The 23,360-nt window shown below is 49.4% G+C and overlaps 1 protein-coding gene across 1 annotated transcript in view; it reads right to left on the reverse strand.

Annotated features, from left to right (window-relative positions):
• The window catches only part of LOC122154873 (cadherin-23-like), a 165,373-nt gene that overhangs the window by 57,514 nt on the left and 84,499 nt on the right, over window positions 1–23,360 (reverse strand). The window contains 2 exon segments of the mRNA XM_042807848.1: window positions 4,720–4,848; window positions 8,004–8,198. Of these exon segments, the coding sequence (XP_042663782.1) occupies window positions 4,720–4,848; window positions 8,004–8,198 (324 nt within the window).

Consider the following 23,360-nt stretch of genomic DNA (forward strand, 5'->3'; position numbering starts at 1 on the left):
ACGGTGGCTGCAAGGAAAAGACTCTGCTGGTGGGTATAGACCAAAGAACAAGAACAGAATAACTCTCTCCCTCTAGGGAAGGGAGGAAGAAGGTTTAGAAAAGTAATAATCTGGAAAAGCCTATGCTTAAAAAAAAAGGCAAAGAAAATAAAGAATGGCACATTATCCAAACAAAATCTGAGGGTTTTTTGAAGAGGGGCAGGGGTAAATGAATCCTTTTTTAATAAAACCCTGAGCTTTTAATAAAGTGTTCACACTGATGGGCTGGAAATATTGTAAGGAAGAATTAACTTGAAGCTATTGAGACTCCAGGGCAAAAATAGCACTGATTCTACATTATTTCTTCAACCTAAGGAGTTTTTGAGGAGGAAGGGGGATGGTACTGAAGAATTAAAACTGTTGTAATGATATTTGACGCATACCTCTACCATGCTATTGTGAGGAAATACAACTGTTGGTCTTGAGACCAAGTGCCAGTGGGGTTTACCCCCCGTTCTTGCCTTTGCATGGCTCCCTGCAGGATGAAGCACACTTTCATAGGCCTCAGCTTATCTCTAAGTGAGTAGATTCCTCCTCTTTCACCCCCAAAGTGAAGCTGTGATGTTGCCTGGACTGTGCACCAGCTGAGGTCCAAAAGTCAGGGCTCATCAGACCACCAGCATCTCAGCAAGGGGGAATGGCCCCTCTCCTCCAGCCCCCATTAGCTTGTCCAGAGAACATTAACAGTGCTATCCAGTCTACAGACCCTGTGAGGACAGACACCCAAAAAAGACTCTGAGGATAAAAAATACAACGCTGCCAGGCTTTGTCACAGCTGCAGACAGCGTTGGTGCATTCGGGTGCCCCGGGAGAGATGTCTGAGGCACACTGGGATGATAAACAGTGTCAGGAAAGAAGATACAACACCTTCAGGGACAGCAAAGTCCCTCCCCACTGCATCCTCTTCCTTTGCCTGATAAGAAATTTCTTTCTTCTCCATGTCCAAAAAAGCATGTGCCCAAAATGCTTCTCAATTATGATACCAGATTCCATCCTGGGAAAAATAAGAGCTACAATGGCACTTCTCTCCCCTCTCATGCCCCTCCACCCCTTTTTCTTCTTCTCTTACAGGATTAGAGACTTGAAAGGCAAAGCGCAGCCCAGCGTTACAGCAGGAGGAGGAGGGGGGAGTGCTTCAGAAAGCTGCCACGGCAAAAAAAATCCTATTTCTCACTTCTTAATTCCAGTCAATTCCAGTCAAAGGGCTGATAGAGATCTGTTTGCGGTAATTTGCTGCAGTTTATCCACTCTTTTCACCTTCTATCAGCTCTTCACTGACGGGCTGGCTGACATGCTGTTACTCGAGTGAGGAAATTAAAATTTGATGCAATAATCCCAAATAAGAAGGATTTTATTAGGTAATGTATACACTTTAGATGAGGTATTCTCGCCTGATACACTGATAGAGGAACACAGACATGCTGTGCACCACAGATAAAAAGAGAGTCAAGAGAGACAGAGAGAGGGCACGGGGAGCAGCAGCAAGTCTCCATTCTATAGATGTGGGGCTGGGATGAGACGTCACGAGCACATTTTGATCTGCTCAGCCTGACAGCAGGGCAAACATCACCCACAAAAAAAGCACTGCAGCCTGTTGGCTTGACCTGGAAGCCAGTTTTTGGACAGGAATGAGCCAAGCCCAGACTCCTCATCCGAATTTGCTGCTATCCTTTTGATAACCAAGCCATTCTGCAGGATGGCAGTTTCCACTCTGCACGTGTGACTTCTCAAAGAGAGACGAAAATACACGTCAAACCCCAGGCTTGCCATAGCAAACCATGTCCTTGTTTCAGCAGTGGAGATTTCTCCTGGTGTGCTGGGTTGAGTGAGTGGTGGAGTTTTTTTGGTGGCAGAGGAGGGGGCTATCGGGGCAGCCCCCTGTGAGAAGCTTCTCGAAGCTCCCCCAGCTCCCAGCCAGCTCCACGTCTGTTTGGAAACTGAGCCAATCAGCTGCGCCTCTGTGAGAACGTATTTAAGAAGGGACGTGGTGAGGAGCAGTGGGACTTGTGAGGAGGAGTTGCTGCAGCTGCATGAACACCAAGGTCAGTGGAGGAATGGAGGAAGAAAGGAGGGGGGAGGTGTGCCGGAGCAGAGACCCCCCTGTATCCTGTGGGGAGACGGCAGGGCGGCCCCCCCTGCCACCCATGGAGATCTACGGTGGAGCAGACATTGATTTATGGCCTGTGGCTTCCACCTGGTTTATCAAGGTGCTGTGCCCGAAGAAGGCCGGGGTCTCATGGGAAAAGGTAGCCCTGCTGCTGTAATTCAGTGCTGGGAGGATTGCAGCATGCGGGGGAGTCCCACGCCGGAGCAGCTCGGGAAGGGCTGCAGCCGTGGGAGGGAATCCAGTGGGAGAAAGTTAGTGACCCATGACGGAGCAGTGTGGGGAACGCTGCGGCCCATGGGAGGGACTCATGTCGGAGAAAGTTTGTGGAGGACTGTCTCCTGTGAGAGGGGGACCACGATGGAGCAGGGGGAACAAGTTCCAGAAGCTCCCCCCACTGAAGATGGAAGAAGCGGCAGCACTGCCTGCACCCCCCATTCCCTGCCCCTGCGCCCCTGTGGGGAGGAGGTAGAGATATCGGGAGCAGAGCTGAGCCCGGGAAGAAGGGAGGGGTGGGGGGAAGGTGTTCTCAAGATGTGGCAATGCTTCTCACTGTCCTACTCTGTTATGTGTTGTTAGTGTCTGTAATAAATATATGTTCTTTTTTTCTTCCCCTAACGAGTCTGCCTTTTGCTCGTGCCCATTAAGGGGGATTTTTTCCTCATCCCAGTCCTATCTTGAACCCCAAGCCTGGCTCTCTTATTATTGCTGGAAGAAAAAGGAGAGAGAGTGGCTGCACTGTGGTTGGCTGCCAACCAAGCTCAAACCATGACAGCTGGGAAGGATGGGACTTTGGGTCCAAACCAGAAAGCAATACCATTCAAACTACCACAGGTGTTCAGCAGTTGTCTTCTTCACTGTGTCTCTGGTGACACCTATCCATCTTGGATGTCACAGTGTCTTTGAAGATGTTATGTGGGACCAAGAGAAATTAAAATCCCTAAACCCACCAGAAAACTGCTAACAGTCTGGTGAGCAGTCCTTCATTCATTTCCTATTGCAGGTTACACAGAGATTATTTGCTGCTTTGCCTAGTGCAAACAGTATATGTTCTGGGAATAACTGTGGTACCTGTCAGTGCATCAACACAAAGAGACTGTTGAGATCCAGCCTTAATATATATCACTAATTTGAGAGCGATTCCCTTTCCTGGATACCAGCTCACTCCATGAAGGTGATGCAGTTTATAATTTTTGACTTGCGGGACTTCCATTTCTATATTTTCACCTAAGACTTTTTCTCCCCGTTTAAGGGTGATCTTAGTAGTGTTTTTAATTCCCTGCAGCTCATTCTGCCCACCACAGAAATACTCAATCTCAACAGGTTTGAAACACACTGAAACTTTCACTTCAGGAAAGTAATTCATGAAGCCATTTTTTGGCCATCTTTGGGCTGGCAGACAGGTAATATGCTGTCTGACTGTGGGATTTGTGACAGCAGAACTCAGCCCTATTGATCCAGGATTCTCCATGCCATCAGAGTCAGCACTTTGCTCCAAAGGGAAAAAGAAGGCATAAACTGAAGTGAGCTGGAGTTCCCTCTACCACTGCATGAACTAAGTCATCGGGCATTTCAGATCTGGTCCACCAGAGACATTACAGTTTGCATGTGTAGTATGGATGCTTACCACGCCATGATTTTAGGACAGAAAGTTTTTCCATCCATTTACAAAGATATTTGCCCTATAGACCAAGCAATGGGGGTGCACAGCTGTGCTTTGGGAAGGTGGATGCTGCTGCTGAGGCTTGGTGCTTAGGCTGATGGTCCTGGGCACCCTTGCTGGGAGCAGAGCAAACAGCTCCCATTGCTGAAGCTGCCCACTATGCTCCCTGTCGTCTGCTGTGGGGGGGAAAAAAAAAAAAAGAAAAAAAATCTCTGCTGTATTTAGAGACCGGGAGATGTTTTCCACAAACAGCGAGTTTGCTGACAAACCGAGTTTCAGAAGAACTAAAATGATTGGATCAATTTGGCAAAACCTGGGGGAAAATGCTCGAAGTGCTGAAATGGCTGATGATTCTGGCATTTTCAAAACTGCCTCATTTCAGGAACGTTTACATTTTTCTTCAACTTTTCTATTAGAAGTGGCATGTGTATAAGCCATGGGGAGGAATACGGTGACTGTGTGCTAAGAACAACAGAAAGCCTTTTTAAAGTTTAAGAAAAGATCTTTAGGAAAACATTTTATTTGGGTTTCAGGCTTCCTAAACCTTCTTGTTTAGGCTCCCTGTTTTAAAAAAAAGGCAAAATACTTCGGACCTGGCTTGAAACATGTTGTTTGAGAAATAAAAAGGTTTGCCTCTCTTTGGGTGCCATTTGGATCTCAGGATTCAGAGCATTTGCACTCCAGCATGGAAACAGGGTTCCTCTTTGTACCCAAGCCGCGAATGTCAGGGCAGAGCAATGCAAACCTGTAGTGGATGGAAGGAAGGATGGATGAATATTTCTGCAAAGAGGAGGTTTTCCTCCAGATCTTTTGGGAGATCTTGTGCTTTCTGTCCCATACCCTGCTCCATCCTCCCTCGGCCCCCAGCGCAACGCCACGGCCATGCACGTCGGAGTGAAGCAGCAGCCCTTACCGGAGGCGAGTTCTCGTAGATGTTCGTGCTGTAGGGCAGGTTGATGAAGATGGGGTCCATGTCCTGCACATCCGTGATGATGATTGCCAGATTGGCCAGAGTAGACAGAGGCCTGTGTTTATCTTGGTCCTTGAAAAAAAAAAAAAAAAAACAAGGGTTGGGTGGGGGAGAGGGTGAGAGAAAGGATTTCTATCAGAAAAACAGTATTATTCAACAGTACCAAGTCTCTCACAGTCATAGCTGGGTCAAAATTTCCAAATAGTCCAGGTAATCATCTCTTTTTCAAGATACCTGCTGGAATTATCGTCCACTATACCACCCTCTAAGCTGAAATACAATACACATTTCATTCTAGCATTAGTCCTTTAAAATAGGGCAAGCACCGATTTAGCTTTCATCACATTTTGGGTGGAAAAGAAGCAACACAATTCAACAGATACTTCAAAATAGAAATTCCTTCCTATATGCAGATACACCCCTAGGGCACCTCAGCACCATGAGACCCAGGTGCGGTTGCCAGCAGACTTTTATACCGGCACATCACAGCAGAGCATCTCATACCCCCCAGCATCGATGCTTCTGCACAGCTTGGGCTCCGTCGGCTGGAACACGACAAAGCCCACCAGCTCCCTCACTTTTTTTTTTTGTGGGCTGCGTTGCAGTTGCAGCTTTAATTCTTTTCTGTATTCGCTGCTCTGATCTTTGGCAGGGGGTTTCGTAGGATGCCTCAGCTCTAACACAGAAGGCAGACTGAAAACCTGAGCTGCGCGATACGTCTTTGCAGTAGCAACCTCCTTTCTACCAGGCTAATGGTTTTGGCTCCGATAAACTGCAAAGCTCTCCCTCCCAACTTGCATGTGGAACTGGCAGGATCGGGGTAACCAGGAGCTGCCTTTCGGTGTGAGCCAAGCTGCTGCCACAGCTGCAGGGAGGTGGGGAGCCATCCTCCCTGCCCTGTGGAGCAGGTCACGAGCACGGAGCCATCTTACAGTGAGCAGCAGCTGCCCTTGAACATTTCAATGCTCTGAGCAGGAGCATCACCTCCCTCACACCCCATCAGGATGGAGAAGCAAGAGCTTTCCCAGAGCAAGACCCTTCTCCAGCAGCCAACCCAACAGCGGTGTGCGCTGCCACCAGCTTGTCCTGGCAGTGGCCCGCTGCCACCGTTCCTCTTGCTGAAGCCACGTCCCGTGGGTGCTCAAAAGTGACCCCCAGTGCCCACAGCCCTTTGCTGGAAGGGCAGGAGCAAAGCAGATAACACACAAAGGGAAGGAAATCAATCTCTCCTTACCCCCTAATCAACCACCGTGGTGAAAGGCGACCATTAGAGGTTACCGCACACTTCTGCAAAATGGCTCTGAACAGTGGCAAGGACTGATTGCCAGAAGATTAATGTTAATTTAAACCGTATTCAACAACACAGCTTGTACATTATCCTCTTAACCTGCAGGCCTCAGCGTTTATGGCCTGGATGGATGCTTATTTCTGACTTGCACTCTCTGCTGTTAGCATTATTAGGTTGAAGTCTTTCGTTTCTTCAGATAATGTTTTTTATCCCTCCTCTTCACCTCTTAAATTTTGGTTAAAGTATTACAGATAGCACTGAAAAAGCAAGCACATTTCATGTTTCCTCACCTACCATCTCTCATGTTGCCCTTTCCAGTCTCTTTACACCCTTGCTGCCTACATCCCTGGGATCAAATGGCTCCTGCCTTGAACAGAGGCTCCAAGGCTCTTCTTGCAGCCCCCCTGTGGCCACCCTGAATTCATCATCACCCCAGTTCCCATTCCAGACCACGCAAACTCTTCATCAGGCAGGCGAGAGACTGCATCTGCCCTTCCAGATCCTGCTACACTGGTGCAACTCTCATCCTCTTTCTCGGGCTGAGCTTTGCCCCGGGGTTTCTCATTGACTTTCTGCTAAAAATTACCAGCGTCCTGCAACCGAGCTGAGGAGATATTCCCACAGCTGCAATCAAGGCTGGTTCAGAGAGTTAATATTTAAGTCTTTGAACACCCTGAACTGAAAATCACTAGAAGCCAGGAGTGTATTATGTAGCAAGTACCAGTTATGCCCCCATTTTATCTTCGCTGGTAACTGCGCCTGGGATATGGGGCTAGAGGGAGCTGGATGGACCAAGGTGGCATCCTTGTGTCCTTGGGGAAAGGAGGTTCAGACATGGGAAAGGCAGGCATGTTTCCATCAGGGCTTGTGGTTTTGGTCCCATGTTTTGTAAGCCACTAGGCAGTTCGATAACATGCCCTGCGAAAGCATGTTGGTGACAGAGACCGATAACAGAGAAGGCCTCTTATCACTGGCGTATTTAAAATAAGGTGAGGTATGTTTCAGAAGAAATAAACTTCTAGGGAAAATTCCGCAGCCTTGAACACAGGGGGATGGGGCTGAAAGGTTGAGCTGTTTGCCTGTGGCCCTGTAGCCTGCGAATGCCCAGCCACCGCGGCCGGGGAAAGCAAGACAGCCCTGTGCAGCCCTCCACGTCCTCCTGACATTTGTGGTTCTGCATCAAGGCAACGGTCTTGATTAAATCACATGCTTCAAGAGTTCTAGTCAGCTGCCCGGAGGGGTTGGGAATGGTTTCCCCCTCACTCTCCTGAATGCAGAATTGGTCAAACGTGTTGTAGGGCTGAGTCTCACCTTCCTCTGTTATGTCTGAGATGGGAGAAGAGCCATCATTCAGAGCACCCGCTTGGGTGGTGCTCCTCATTCACATGCTCCCTTTTGAGCTCTCACTAGGACTTGACACCAGGAAAGAAGTTTCCCATCCAGGTGGGGCATAAATTTCCCATGGTGGCCACCTGGATGTACATCTCCCAGAGGCCCCCTCCCAGTACAGTGGTATTTGACTATAATTAGGACCTTGGTTTCTCCTCTGTCCACCAAAATTTTCACACTTGATGTCTGAACTCAGATTTTGCTGAGTGAGGCTCAAGGGACTTAATACAGGTGAATCCACTTGTCCTAAGCCATGACGTACAAGGAACGAGACTGGAGGATTTAATGGTCTGTATGCCCTGTACTGGCTTTCTTCACCAAGGGCCTTTATGCAGAAGCCCCTGGCATGTGTGCGATGCGGTTGGAGAGGTGCAGCTGTGCTTCACAATTTGAACCACATCACTATAATACTTTTCTAAGTGGAAAATGCCGGATGCGTCCGGGAAGATGCCAGATCAGGGCAATAAAATAAGCAAGCAGCAGCTCCTTCCCCATTGCAGTCCCTCCAGAAAACACCTCCTCCCCTGCAGCAGGCCAGGACAAGACTCACCGTCGCGTTGACCTGGAGCTGGTACGCCTGAGTCACTTCATAGTCCAGCTCCTGTATTACCGTCACGATGCCACGGCCACTGTCGATGGCAAAGAAATCGGAAGGAGGCTGGAAGGAGTAAAGCACGCTGCCTCCTGCCCCCAGGTCCGGATCCGTGGCATTCACTATGAAAATCGGTGTGCCCACTGGTGTGTTCTGGAAATAAAAAAAACAAAACAAAACAAAACAAAAAACAGTATCTCAGTAAAAATGTGCATCAGCCTATTTTCCCATCAAATGCACATCAGCAATTTCTTTTGCCCACCAGAAGGAATATCTAGAATCCCAAGAACTTCAGTCCTATATTTTCAAGACATTTATAAGTTATACAGCTGTTTTCTTTATTACAGTATTGCAGCAGCTATAATAGTTGTTACACACTTATAATAATAGTTATACAGCTGTGGTCAAGATGGCACTCTATCACAAACCCTTATTTTCCCAGACATCACAACTTTCCAGAAAAATTACTCTCTTTACTGAAAGTTGTTTTCTGCCCAAAGGCACTTTTATTTCCAGCGCTGATTCCCTCTTGTTTTCACCATAAGGCATTAAATATAAGAGAGCCTCGAAAAAAACACAGGCATTAAATGCAACACAGAACTTTACGTAAAATTCAAAGTTATAGTTTCCACAGCAACTATAACCTGGCCCGATTAAAGCAGGCATTAACAGTTAAATCATCATAAATCTGGAACTAATCTACATGCATAAAACATGCAGCTGAGTGCACAAAATCAGCAATGGCAAATGCAGTTTGGCACTTCTTATTGTTTAACTTCACAGCAGGGAGAACAATTATCCATTTTTGGTGGAACAGCTGCATGTTCCTATGCAAATCTTAAATGCATATTCTTGTCTCTCTAAAGGCAGAAGCACAGACTGCGAGCAAAAAGGCTTTGCTGGGGACCCAGACTGCAGGTATGCACAGATCGCGGCCGCTGAGGCAAGTTTGTATGTTTGTAACACGTTCACAGCCACGTTAAGGGCTGGCAAAGAGCTCAGACTTGAAAGGGAGACAGCAAAGGTCAGAAGTGAGATGTGACAGCGTCTGGTTATGGCCAGTTGGGATAAGACGGATTATTTCTGCAAACCTCTTCCCAAACCTCTGCGTTTTATTGTTAACTTCATTCGTATTAAATTATTCGTCCTCAGCTCATAGAAAAGCATCATGAAGTGCTGAGAAGGTGGAAAGGAGACTTGAGGAGAGGCAGAGCTTAGAAGATGGGGCACTGCTTCCAAGTGGATGGAGCTCCTCCTGCAAATCCTTGGCCAAAGCTGAGCAACACACTGAGCCATTTCCAGGTTTTTTGGGAACCTCAAAGCTTGCAGTGAACCACAGTCAGGGCTTCACCCAGCCCACCACCTCCACTAAAAAGCATAAGAAACCAGGGCTCCGTGCTTGGAGATCTGATTTACCCCATTTAATATCGGGTGCTGGCACCAGAAAAGAACCAGAACATCTGAATTTCCCCCAGCGAGGCTCAGGCCAGGGGGACTTGCCTTCAAGGCGAGTGGCACAATTTGCTGCGAGCTTGCTCTGGCAGAGCGGGGAAGCCAGGGCACATCCCATAACTCACATTCGGAAGCCCGAGCTCTGGACATTCACCCACATGTGTCCCTCATGCCTCCCTGCCCCTGCATCCAGCCATAAGGCATTGCAGGGGTTGCTCTGACATCTAAGCTTGCCTCGGGCTCCAGCAGAACTCCACTCTCCTTACTTCAGTGCCACTTCTGCCGAGGCATGAGAGGTTGCAATTCCCACCTAGATTTTTCATTTGCTTTCTTTTTTTTTCCCCGCCTCTAAATCAAGCTGCTAAAGAAAGCCTCGCAGGGCATGGCCTGAGGAATATTTTTTTAAAGCGCCTTCAAGTTTCTTTGTGATCAGCAATCATAAAAGCATAAAAGATATAGCTAGAAGGGACCTCAAAAGAGAAACCTGTCCCCTTGCTACACCTAAATCATTCCCATCCTTAAAGCCTTCTCGTGATAGAGATACCACATCCTCCCCAGCCTATTTGACCCAGCAGTTTGCTACCCTTTGCCTTACAACTGCTTGTTTTCTGGCACGCTTAACCCAAATCTGCGCTGATGCCTCGTAAGCCCTCGACTTCGTGCCATGCACACAGCACGTTAATCCTGGCTTGTGCATTTAGACTGCTCAGGAACCAGGACTCTGTCAGCCCGGGAGGCACGTTGGGGTGGAGAAGCCCTCCAAGGGGAGCTGTGGTGGGTGTTTGCGTTCCAAGCACTCCCAAGACACCTTCTCAGACAGAGACTAGAGCATCTCCTGGCCCCTCTTTGGGCTCCCTGCCTCCCCCAAGCCGTCAGCAGCTGGGAGCAGCCCCAGAGCATCCCACAGCCCTCCCCTTGCTCCTGCCAGGGCATGGCTTCGTCCGCCGCGGTCCACATGCTCCAACAACTGCCTTCTCAAATTCCTCCCCCAGAGCCACCAGGATATCAATATCAGGACAAAGAGCATTACAAATTAACCATTATTAGGGGGAGGAGAGGAAAGGCAGCGAAAGAGTAGATGCAGGGTTGCACCGATGAGGTCTGGGGTATATTGTCCCCAGGAACAGTAATATTCATAAGGATAAATCTGGACTTGATGAATATGTTTCCGCTTCTTTTTAAGTGCCCCTAGCCACTCTTTTTAACATGCAAATCCGCCCTGGTCACCCGTGATTATGGGGCTGTGTGGAGGCCGGCTGTGACAGAGGAGAGCTTGATTTCCCTGGCATTGTATTTCATACAATAGCCCAAAAGCAGGCTTTGAAGAGAGTTCATCTCCTTGTCCTTCCAAAGGAGAAGCTGCCTGGAGGGACACGGAGGTCACCAGCTTTGACACTGTCAGCTCCAGCCCCTGCAGATACCGCCTGAGCTCTGACTTGGCGATTACCATATTTTTATCCTTATTTTACAGCTTTGCTGACCAAGTCCCTTTATCGGCCAGGATAGCAAAAGCCACACAAGCAGGATATCGGCTCTGGACAAAGATCTGGCTGGCCCTGGGAAAAGGTCACGGGCACCTACACCAAAGCATCCAAGGGGCTGAGAGGGGACCCCAGGGCAGGACCTCAGAGAGGGGCAGCGGGTACCTGCAAGTGTGATGGTGGGTGCACGAGCAAAGCACGGCACGGGTGAATTTAGGAGGGGAGCAGAAGGGTTCCCAGGCAATAGGAGGAGCATTAAAGGAGCTTGAAGCAGAACAGCATGGCAGCAGTGGAAGAAATCTCCAATACTGCCCAAAGCACCCAGGTCAGAGGGGAAATTTCACTACCAAATTCATGCCTTTACTTCCAACAGCACACAAGTCAAAGGATACAGACCTACCCAGTGCTCTTGGCAATGCATGTTTTTATCCCCAGCTCAAATTCAAACAAAAAACCCACCCCAAGCCTCTGGCAAAGCAAAACCAGCTGTGGGATGTGGACATCCCAGATCAACAGTCCTCCAGGAAAAGAGGCCTCATTTTTAACGTTCATGCCCAGGCAAGACACAGTCAGGACTCAGAGGAATTTCAGACCGTCTGCCTTAAAAAACACAAGTATGTCTTTAAAATCCTCTTGCCATTTTTGGGTCAAACAGGCTCAAGATATTCCTCAGCGGGAGGCTGACGTCTTTATTTCTCAAAAGATGCGGCCCATCATCTAAACAATGGAGCAAAACATCTGTATAAACAGAATTGGCTGGGGCTTGTGTTTGATGGTAAATAACAGGCAGAGGGCACATCCCAGGGAGATGCGATTGGTAAGTCCTGCACCAGGCCAGCTCAAGACGGACCGTGTTTCTACATTTTCAGCATTTGGCCCATTTACAGGACTCCTTCTGCATGTCCCTCGTGGCTGTTCTTCCTGAGCAAAGATTAATTGTGGTTATGTTTAACTCACTGACAGGCAAAAATAGCAAATTCTATCTTTTCTGTCCAGAAAAAAAAAAAAAAAAAAAAAAATGCCGACAGCCGACGAGCCTACAGGTGCTTGAGGCAAACAGGTGAGTTTTCTACACGAGTCGCCAAATTTTGTCATTTTTAAAGCTTTCGGCTCTCTCCAGCAGCCAGCGATGAAGCTTCACTCACTACAGAAAAAAGAACTGGTGACAAAACTGCGTGGTATCATTAAATCTTTGTTACGATACCAGCAGATGTGAGATAAAAATAAACACGTAGACAGATGCCTCCTGCCGAGGAGGAGGTGGGCAAATGGGAGCGGGACCTGCTCCTGACCTGTCTCCAGCATCCCATCCTTCATTCGACAGCTCAGCAAGAGGGCGTCCAGCACCCAGGTCCCCCCCCCAAGCAGCCCGAGGAGTTAAAGGGCTCCAGTGAGCCAGATGCAACACCTCTGGGCTGGGGATGCCGGGGTGCAAGGTAGCAAGGCCATCCCTCATTTTGCAATAAACGAATAAGAGAGGATCAAAGTGGTATAAAAATCTTAGAGGAAGAAGCTCTGGGGGTCCTGTTTGCTGGAAAGAAATACCGATTGGTAACGGCGTGTTACACATGGCTACCCAAAGCACCAAGACCACCAAACGAAAAGCAGTGAGGTAGGAGACTGCTCCATTTCAATGTATCAACAATAACAAGGATAGCCTTTGATTAAAGTAAGGAATGAATGACTGTAAAATCCCTGTCCAAGCACAAAAGGACATTGCTGCATGAGGCGGAGACAAAGGAGAGATCAAGACTTTACCTCTCTCACACCAACACAGCAGTATGATGGGGTAATGTGTGTGGCTCAAGTGACCAGAAAGAAGTGTTTCCACCCGAAAGCTCTCCTGGGTAAGGACCAAGCATAGCCCACCACAGTAATCACCTCCCCTGGCCTGGGCTGTCACCTCCTGTGCAACCCTCCAGCACGAGCAACCAGATGCAGACGTGTCCTGTGTTAACCCTGGCATGTTGAGAGCCGGGACACCAACGCCTGATGCAATATTCTCTGCAAAAGGGCAGCTAATGCTGAAGGAAAGGTTATCAGAAAAGGGTCTTTTTAAAACATTTACACCTCACTCTGTAGCCACACCCATAGTCCTTAATATCTTATTATGAATCCTGCTATAAAATGCATCAGTGGTAAATTTTCTGATGGATGCTGCTGCAATGCAAGGCGGCAATACAAGGCAGATTGCAACCTGGAGGAGATGCAGCCTCTGGAAGCACGATGTGCCCTACCAGGCAGATTACACGGCCACAGCTGGACACGAGGGGAACTGGGCAGGACTCCCTAAAAATGTCAGAACTCAATCTCCTCTTGTTTGCCACCAAACGTTCCCCGAGGGCTGCAGAGCTGGCTTTACTGGGGTGACGGCTGGATTTGGAGAAGAACTGGGGACCAAAGCAGTGGCAGGACCACGCCAGCCCAATGACAACAGGAGTTGGGCTGGGTGAGGAGCTCTGTCCTGGGTTGAGTGAATGGTGGAGTTTTTTGGTGGCAGGGGAGGGGGCTATCGGGGCGGCCCCCTGTGAGAAGCTTCTCGAAGCTCCCCCAGCTCCAAGCCAGCTCCACTTCTGTTTGGGAAATTGAGCCAATCGGCTGCGCCTCTGCGATAACGTATTTAAGAAGGGACGTGGTGACGGGCAGTGGGACTGGTGAGGAGGAGTTGGGGCAGCTGCATGAACACCAAGGTCAGTGGAGGAACGGAGGAAGAAAGGAGGGGGGAGGTGTGCCGGAGCAGGGACCCCCCTGTATCCTGTGGGGAGACGGCAGGGCGGCCCCTCCCTGCCACCCATGAAGATCTACGGTGGAGCAGACATTGATTTATGGCCTGTGGCTCCTGCGCAGATGATCAAGGTTCTGTGCCTGAAGAAGGCCAGGGTCTCATGGAAACAGGTAGCCCCGCTGCTGTAATTCAGCACTGGGGGGATTGCAGCATGCGGGGGAGTCCCACGCCGGAGCAGCTCGGGAAGGGCTGCAGCCATGGGAGGGAATCCAGTCAGAGGAAGTTAGTGACCCACGATGGAGCAGTGTGGGGAACGTTGCGGCCCGTGGGAGGAACTCAAGTCAGAGAAAGTTTGTGGAGGACTGTCTCCTGTGAGAGGGGGACCACGATGGAGCAGGGGGGAACAAGTTCCGGACACTCCCCTCACCGAAGATGAAGGAAGTGGCAGCACTGACTGCACCCCCCATTCCCTGCCCCTGCGCCACTGGGGGAGGAGGTAGAGATGTCGGGAGCAGAGCTGATCCCGGGGAGAAGGGAGGGGTGGGGGGAAGGTGTTCTCAAGATGTGGCAATGCTTCTCACTGTCTGTTTTAGTTTAGGCTGAAACAGAGTTAATATTCCTTTTCAGGGACTAGATGAGTGCTGTGTTTTGGATTTAGCTTTGGGTTTGGTATGAGAAGAATGCTGATAGCACACTGATGTTTTCAGCTGCTACTGAGACTTCAAGGACTCTCCGACTCTCCATGTCCTGCCCATGTGCCAGGGCACAGGGAGCAGGGAGGGAGCACGGCCACAGCACCTGACCCAAACTGGCCAGTGAAATATTCCATATCGTGGAACGTCATGCTCACTATATAAAGGAGGGGTGGTTGGGAAGGAGATCTCTCGCTTCCGCGATTGCGATTGTGGGATCTTGGTACCTCGGAGTCGCTGGCCGGGAACAGGCTGGATATTGGTTAGCGGATGGTGAGCAATTACAGTGTACATTGCCTGTTTATATATTTCTTTTTGTTTTCCCCCCATCATCATTATTGTTCTCGTTTTATTGCCATTATTAAACTGTTCTTATCTCAGCCTGCGAGTCTCCCTTCACCCCTCTAATCCCCTCCCCCATTCCCAGGTGGGGAGGGGGAAGGGAGGGTAATTAGCTGCGGTGGTTGGTTGCCGATCAGGCCCAAACCACAACAGTTTTTTTGGCACCCAAGGTGCAGCCGTGGGAGAGAATCCAGTCGGAGGAAGTTAGTGACCCACGATGGAGCAGTGTGGGGAACGCTGTGGCCCATGGGAGGAATTCAAGTCGGAGAAAGTTTGTGGAGGACTGTCTCCTGTGAGAGGGAGACCACGATGGAGCAGGGGGGAACAAGTTCCGGACACTCCCCTCACCGAAGATGAAGGAAGTGGCAGCACTGACTGCACCCCCCATTCCCTGCCCCTGCGCCCCTGGGGGAGGAGGTAGAGATATCAGGAGCAGAGCTGAGCCCGGGGAGAAAGGAGGGGTGGGGGGAAGGTGTTCTCAAGATGTGGCAATGCTTCTCACTGTCCTACTCTGTTATGTGTTGTTAGTGACTGTAATAAATATATGTTCTTTTTTTCTTCCCCTAACGAGTCTGCCTTTTGCTCGTGATCATAAAAGGGGGATTTTTCCCCATCCCAGTCCTATCTCGAACCCCAAGCCTGGCTCTCTGTCCCTTCTCATTGCCGGAGGGGAAGGGAGAGAGAGCTGCTGCATTGTGGTTGGCTGCCAACCAGGCCTAAACCACAACACTGTCCTACTCTGTTACGTGTTGTTAGTGTCTGTAATAAATGTATGTTCTTTTTTTTCTTCCCCTAACGAGTCTGCCTTTTGCTCTTGACCATAAAGGGGAATTTTCTCCCCATCCCAGTCCTATCTCGGACCCCAAGTCTGGCTCTCTGTCCCTTCTCATTGCCAGAGGGGATGGGAGAGAGAGCTGCTTCATTGTAGCTGGCTGCCAACCAGGCCCAAACCACAACAAGCTCCCAAGGGAAAAAAACCTCTCAAATCAAGGAAAATTTTAGGGTGGGCAATTTTTAAGGCATAAATAAAGCTATGTGACTCAGCTCTTCTTTCACACGGGGATAAAATGAAAAGGCTGTTTGCAGAAAAGCCAGCATCCATGCCGTTTCACCAGGCCCACGGCGCCTGCTCCCAGAGCATATAAAACCCTCTGGCTGTCAGACAGCCGCTTGCCCTGCTAACGGAGCAGATTTGCACGGTGCCTTTGAGAGCTTTCCACCATAGCAAACCCATTTCACGGGCCACAGGCCGCCAACACCTCGAACGTGCCTTGATCCATCAGTCTCGTCCAACTGGCCTGACACCAGGTACCCTGAAGGCAAAGGGCTGAGAAGGGGAAGATGTGGTGCTGACTTTTTTTACAGCAGGGTCAGCGTCACGTAGAAGTAAAGGTGGGAGATGAATTGGAAGAGATTTGGGAGTCAGTTTCAGAGATACACCCTTCCCTTAAATGCATCCAGTTGTCCAACCTCTAGACAGGCTGGGCACTAGGAATGTTAATTTGGGTTGATTTGGGGGGATGATTCCTCCAAGCCTGCTCCCCATCTCCAACGCCTGGCCACGTAGAGGACCTCCCAGGGCAAAGTCACCCAGCAGTGCCCCAGCAGAAGCGATTAGGATGCAGATGCGCGCATGCTGTACCAATGCAAATAATGTGGAAAAACGGCAGGCAATCTGGCCGAACAGCTGTCTGAAGGTCGATGAGAGGAGGCAACGCAAACGGACTAGGGGGGCACACGGCAACGGGCAGGAGGGCTTGAGCAGCAGGAAGCCTACCGATCTGCCCGCGCTGCGATCTTCACATCGGCATTGAAACAGTTTCACCAGCCCTATTTCGGGTCCTGCTATTTTTCCCCCGTCCCTGCATCAAGGCAGGAGCTGACCGCTCCCATCAGGAGATGCTTCGCTGCTTCGCGCTCCTGCTATATCTCAGGTCAACCTATTACTCTTAAATAATTCCCTGCTGCTGGTGCTGGCAGCTCTTTTCTCCCTCCCTGCCTCTTGCCACAGCGCAGCAGGGCAGATGAAAGGAGCTTTGCGCTCTGCTAAAAGCTGGCTCAGACATCCCTCCGCTCAAGTCAAAGGTGCTCCCGTCAACCCCATCTCATCGCAGGGCAGGAAGGAGGGGTCGATGCCTCTTGCTCAGGGCAGGGCATCTCAGGGGTGCTGCGTAACAGAGCTGGCACTGAAGTCAAAGTGCTCTTCTGCTGCAGCTGAAATCCTGGCTCCCTCGTCCCTGTGTTGCCCGGGACAGATTTAAGTGACCTATTCCTGTCCGGGTCTCATGTGCTGTGGGAGATAACTTCAAAAGCAGAGCCAGAATGAGTGCCAGCCCCTCTTCCAGACTCTGCTGAGGAAAAATCAGTCCTAAGTTTTGGTTTCCCTCCCCAGACTCCATCTCAGAAGCGGCCTGACTGCCAGGCTGGGTCCCTTACTCATGTGCCAGCTCTAAATGCTCGCATGGATGTGCGCAGACTTCCAATTCCTGTATTCTTTATTACGCTTTTAATTACATTTATTAATTGCATTACTGCTAGTGTGAGCCAAGCAATTTCCAATTTCAAAGTTTGATTTTAAAACCTGATAATTTCCTTTTTTAAATTTTTTTTTTTGTTGAAATCCACCCCACCTTTCAATCAGCTCTCGTTAATATGTATCTCTTGTTGCTATCTCTATTAAGTGACCTCCCTCATTATTGGGTGACACTGGCAAACGGCCACCGCAGAGCTATAATTCAATTGAGGGGCTTTTGAAAACACCATAAACACAGCTGGAATAGATGCATTGTAGGAGCTGGAGACTGAATTAGCGGCTGGATAACCACACAAGGAGCGGAGAGCGCTTACTCACGACAGACACGGCCCGGCCCAACGCCGAAGAAAGGGACATCGCAACCACCAAGCCCACGGGGGAATTCGCCACGCTGGCAGGACAACAGCGTTCAGCAGGCAGAGGGCAAGCCGCCACAAAGGGGAGGGGATGCTCTGGTATCCCGCAGGATAAAACTGCTCATTTTTTTTCCAGCCCAGAGCTGCCCCGTTTCCCACCAAAGGTGACTGTCCTTGCCAGCACGGGGCTCGGATGGCTGGTTTATGGCACAGTGTCCCCCGAGCTGGGCACAGGGCAGCTCCGCCACCTCTCCTCATGGTCCCCATCACTTCTGCAGCGCAGGTCTTGAGGGGCAAGCCCAGGAGAGGCAAGAGAGGGCAGACGGGAGAAGAAGGAAATGCTAATAAAGAAACCCACAATATTCCTCCTCTTATAACTTCCCAACTGGCCCTGGCCACTGGCCCTTCCAGGCAGTGATACAATAAGTGGGACCTGTCACCCCCCTGCTCTCTGGTCCCAGGAGCAGCAGAGGAGCTGCACAGCTCAAGAGCTCGTCCAGAATGGAGTTATATTCAAAAGAGAAAGCAAGGAGAGGAAAAGCACTATACAGCAGAGCTTTAATTTGCAGCCTCAGGGGTTTCTAGGGCCTGCCTTAGACCACAGCAAGCCCAAGGCTTGGGCTTGCACAGGGGCTGCACCATGACCTCCATCCTCAGCTGAACAAGCAGAGCCAGGGGATTGCTCCTCTTTTCCCTGCCTCCAAGCCTGCCCTTCATCTCGGTGTTCAGTCTCTCCCCTTCCCCAGCCAGCCCTGCCCCAGCACAACCACCCGCTGCGCATGCCAAAAAATAGGCAGAAAGTAGCCAGGTAGGTGAAGCACCAGGAGAAACAAAGCAAAGAAAAGAAAGCAAAGTCCACACCGGCTTTCAAGAAGCCACCCTGCCTGTGCTGTTACAGGTTATTTAAGCAGACAGCCAGCTTTGTCTGTCAAAGCTAATTTCCCTCAACAGCCTCTATTTCGAGGTAACTCAAGCTATTACACTGTGCCCTGAGTTTGTGTTTGCTGCCCCAGATCTCTGGAGACCACAGGCGGCTTCTCGCAGCTCCACGAGAAGTAATGAAGAGAAGCAAGGCTAATGCCAGTGGCCTTACACATTCTGTGCAGGGAAATCTTGGCGGGAACCTTTCCAGCAACGAAAAAGCCACTGACACAGCTATGAACATACAGCTACAGGAGCATGAAGTCATCAGCACAGAAGCACGGACTGAGAGATCAGAAAAACTCAGGTGGAGCTGATCAGTCCATCTCTGGAAAAGAGGTGGGGAGAGCTCTGGCAGGGACAAAGCAGTCTACCTTTACATTTTCAGCTTCCTCCAGTGAGACACATCTCGGTCAGCGGGTCTGAGAACTCCTGCCAAAGAGCGTTGAAGGTGATGGCCACGGTGCTCACTGGACCGTTCCTGATGGTTTTCAGCAGCCCTGCAAACACTGAGGAGCGGCAGCGGAGCGAGCAGAGCAACCGACGCGCTGCCAGGATTCCTTCAATGGAAATTACTTCAGATCTCTCAACTACATCAACTCCCCGGGAAACAAAGAAACCCTCAGCACAGCTCCTGGCTAATAGGGGAATTAAAGGGAAGTAGAAGCATTAACACCTCTCACAAGACTGACAGACTATAGACTCTGCTCTATTCTCTCTCTCGTCTTTCTACCAGACAACAGTCTTGGTCAAAAACAGCGACAGATTCAAAGTCACACACATCATCTTTTCTAAGCCATACAACTTGGTGCTCTGTGAGATTAACACCAAATAATTCAAAATCAACACAGTCAGCTAGCACGTAGCCCTCAAAATACAACTGTAAACAAGGAATATTATTAGGCAAGCGTATTTTTAATGGATTCCTGCTGGGAAGCTGCAGGTCTTTGACCATTACTTGACATTTTTACCAATCATCTGGAAGAGTGAAAGCACAGAGATTGGGAGATGGGTAAACAAAGGGCGCAGACTGTCGACATAGAGCAAATTGCTGGTGACTGGTTTGAACCAATACACACATTTTTATGTGTAAGTGCTGAGTCTTATATCTGAACCAAAAATACATCCTGCCTAGGACTGGGGATCGCCCTGTAAAACAGATTGTTACCTACTGCCCTGGGAGGGGACAGAAGAAAAGAGCAGTGAAACAACCACCACCTTCACTAACTCAGTGCCCACAGCTGAATCCTGTTGGAGAAGCCCCTTTTCTCTCCCATTTCTGCCCATTATCCATCTCCAGCCTCCGACGAGTCGGGCAGGGAGGCAGCCTGTGCTGCCCTCCTGGGCTGCTATTATGTCAAGTCCTGATTTCGGAGACAGCAGATGGGAACCCAAGATGGTCTAAACAAGACGTTTGAAAGTCAGAGGCAAATGCCAAGAATGTGAAAACCTGTCAGTCAGGGAGCTCCTGGCTTCGACGGCACTGCTTTGCTCCTGCTGGTGTGATTTTTCTGCTGGAAGAGGGCATTCGGAGCAAGGGCACGCACCGCAGATGGCCCGGCACCCCTTCGGCTGTAATCTTGCTGGAGATGGTGGGCATGGACCGGGTGGATCCAGGTGGCCACAGTCAAGGTCTCCACTCCTGTCTTAGCTCTCAGCACTGGCAGAGGAGGCTTTTGTCCAGGGAAGCAAAAGCAGCCCTGACCTGCAGCAGCCAGTGAGATTTTCCACTATCCTTCCCCTCATTATTAAAATCCAGTAGAAAAGTCAAATCACCAGTGTGATTTACTGCTACCAGCCAACACACATTGTGGGGTGAGAGAAGTCCCTTTGTTGATTTCCGCTTGGGGGCGATGCCATAAACTGGACAGATCCTACTTTTTATATTACATTTTATGTGCACTTGCAACCAATTTTCACTCTCTAAACCCAGGGAGAGGTCAAGAAGGTGGGTTACGTTAATGCACCAGCCTTTAAGCTGGGGACAAAGGATGCCTGGAAGCAGCACACAGATGTCTGTGCCAGAGCTGGGGAGGACGGGAGTGGTGTGGGCTGCCATGCCCGAGCCCAGGTAGTAACAAGGGTTACTTTTAGCAGCAGCCTGTCCCCGTCGATTTGTCTGGGTAACGCTTGCTGCAAGAGGCACAAACCAGCACCCCCGTGGCAGCCCATTGGGTGATGCTCTGGATGGCAAATGACTTCCATTAAGGCAGAGCATTAATACAATGCATTACAAATGAAACCCTAATGACAGGGCACTGGCAGTATTGCTTCTACTTGATATTAATTGGGTGACACTTTCTTTTAATGGTACATTAATTAATGCGGAATATCAACGGAAGTCCACGACACCCGCATTAATACAAATGAATTCATTATCATTGGTGTTATTACAAGAAATGACAAATAAATCTGTAACAGTGGGGCCCTTCAAATAATAGCCACGAATCATTAGGTATTGCATTCATTTATACAGCATACTGCAAGTATATACATGCAATCTGTGGACGCTTATCTATTCACACGTTCCTCTCCATGCCAGCCCGGTGTGTGTTCCTCCCTGGCTCTTGAGCTGTCCTGAGCCACCTTGGAGGAAGACTCAGTGGCCAGCCCAGCTGGACAAGGAGAAACTGGGACTTGATTTCACATCAACTCACGGCCAGGACTTCTCACTGTCTCCTTCTCTTATCCCACATGCACCCAACGACCACCTCAAGTCTTCAAAAGACCCTCTGATCTAGCACATGTATTCCTGTAAAGAGGATCACCTGCCTTTCTTCCATCTCTTGCACTACCATTTTAGCCAGGCAGATAGAAACCTGTCTGCTTTACCACCTTATTTATTTATTTCACTGCTTGTTTATCCCCTGTTCTGGTAGAGAAGCTAAAAGCACCTTTCACAGCACAGAGTGCCTTGCTTCTGACCATAGGTGGAGCAAGTAATTTGTCGTCAGAAAAGTAGGGGAAAAAAAATAAAATCTCTCTTTGAAGTCTGGGATTTGTAAGTCCCAAAGATCCATCAGAAAGAAACTCCTGTGAGAGCCTCTGCAGCAGCCTGAGAGAGGGTATCGCTCTCAACATGAGCAAAAGCAAAATCCATACAGCTGTGCTGATTCAAAAAATATTTCCCTGTCTTCCCACGGATGGCTTTATTACTGGAGGAAGGATCAATAACAGTTCAGCTCAGGTCTCCTCATTGGGCTTTGCTCTCACCAAAACGCTCGTGCTAAAAGAAGCAAACTCCAACATGAAGTGTTTGTGTTGAGCCCTGTCGTGACATGGTTCCGCTGGAGGGACTCCAGCAATGTGGATACCACTCTCCCATGACAGCTAGCACCCCAATTTGCTGTTTCCCACCACCTCTGCAGTGCTCACAGGCAGAAAGAGCAGCTACAAACCTGGGACAAAGGAACATGTGGGGAATCCTTTTTTTTAAAATACAATATATGAAGACTTACTGACTCGCCCTTGAACTGCTAGATCAGGGAAACCTAGCAAAGGAGCTAGACCAAGCTAATTAAGACATATAATAAAGACAGGAAACCTAGCAACCCAAAGGAGGAAGAAATGAGAAGAAAAACATCAGGTCTCCCAGTTCCTGTGGCACCCCGATGCGACAGTGTAAGGAATGGCATATGTGCCACATGCTCCAAACTCATCTCTGCTAGCATGCATGCTATGAAAGAAGGGTTTATCAACACACACCACTCCAGCTTTACCTGCTTTGACCTGAAAACTCCCTGCTTAGCACTACTCACTGCACCCACCCGCAGAGCAGCTTTGTCTCACTCATTGCACGCTCGATGCCACCTGCCCGTACTGAGGATGAGGCACCCTGAGGACAGAGCCTGCCCTCTACTATGAGCAGAAGATGCTCATCTTACTCTGCATGGCCCTTTTTTTTTTTTTTTTTTTTCCCCACACCTTATGACAGTAAGGTTTTCCCACCTGGGAAGATAAGAGGCAAAGGAAGGCAGGAAAAATTACACAAGAGCTTGAACATACATGGTAAATAAGCCCCTGGTCCCCCAAAAGGTGCCTGAGCAGGGAGCATCAGGAGCTAACCTGCGTGAAAAGGAGAGGAAAAGGGGCAAGTGGGAGCACAGCAAGGTTTGTAAAGGCAAGCAGCACCAGATGCTGATGTTCAGCTCTGGAACAGTAAAAGAGCATCCTTCAACACTATACACAGACTGAGGACTAATGCTCTGAATTTACTGTGACTATGCTAACCATGCAGACCCACACAGCAGTTATTTGTGAAGTGGGAAGGGAATATTAGCATGAAATGGGTCGATAGTGTCATCAGCCTCTTGAGAACAGGAAGAGAAGCAAGTAATCATTGCCTCTGACTAGAGGTGGGGGAAGTTATAAAGCATCACAGAACTAGTAACTTTACTGAGGCTGTAATTTTATGTCACCAGATTAGAAGTTTTAGGTCCCATCCTGAGGATGGACAGATCTGCTATCAGCACTGCCCTCAGCGAGGCTGAGGGTTTCTGTGCAGGTGATGGGAAAAAGACAGCTCTGAAAAGTGTTTTACCAACGTTCCGTCTTCTTGTTTCACAGTTCTCCAGCTAATTTCTTTGCAGAGGCAAATCTCTGCTACAGGAGCACCCCATGTTAGGGCCTGCACTGTGAGAGTGATGCAGCCAAGCTCCCGGAGTGAGAGGAAGGGATGCAAACCATCGGATGCAGCTGCACAGCCACCCTGCTGATGAGCTTCTGCTCTCCTGGTCAGCAACATGCCTTCTGAGCTGTGATTAGAAAGTAAAGCGCTCGTTTGTGGTAATAAAGTGCTCTGAATCATTCGACT

The sequence above is a fragment of the Tyto alba genome, unplaced genomic scaffold, assembly GCF_018691265.1.
Source record: "Tyto alba isolate M040663 unplaced genomic scaffold, T.alba_DEE_v4.0 Super-Scaffold_1, whole genome shotgun sequence".
Lineage (NCBI taxonomy): Eukaryota > Metazoa > Chordata > Aves > Strigiformes > Tytonidae > Tyto > Tyto alba.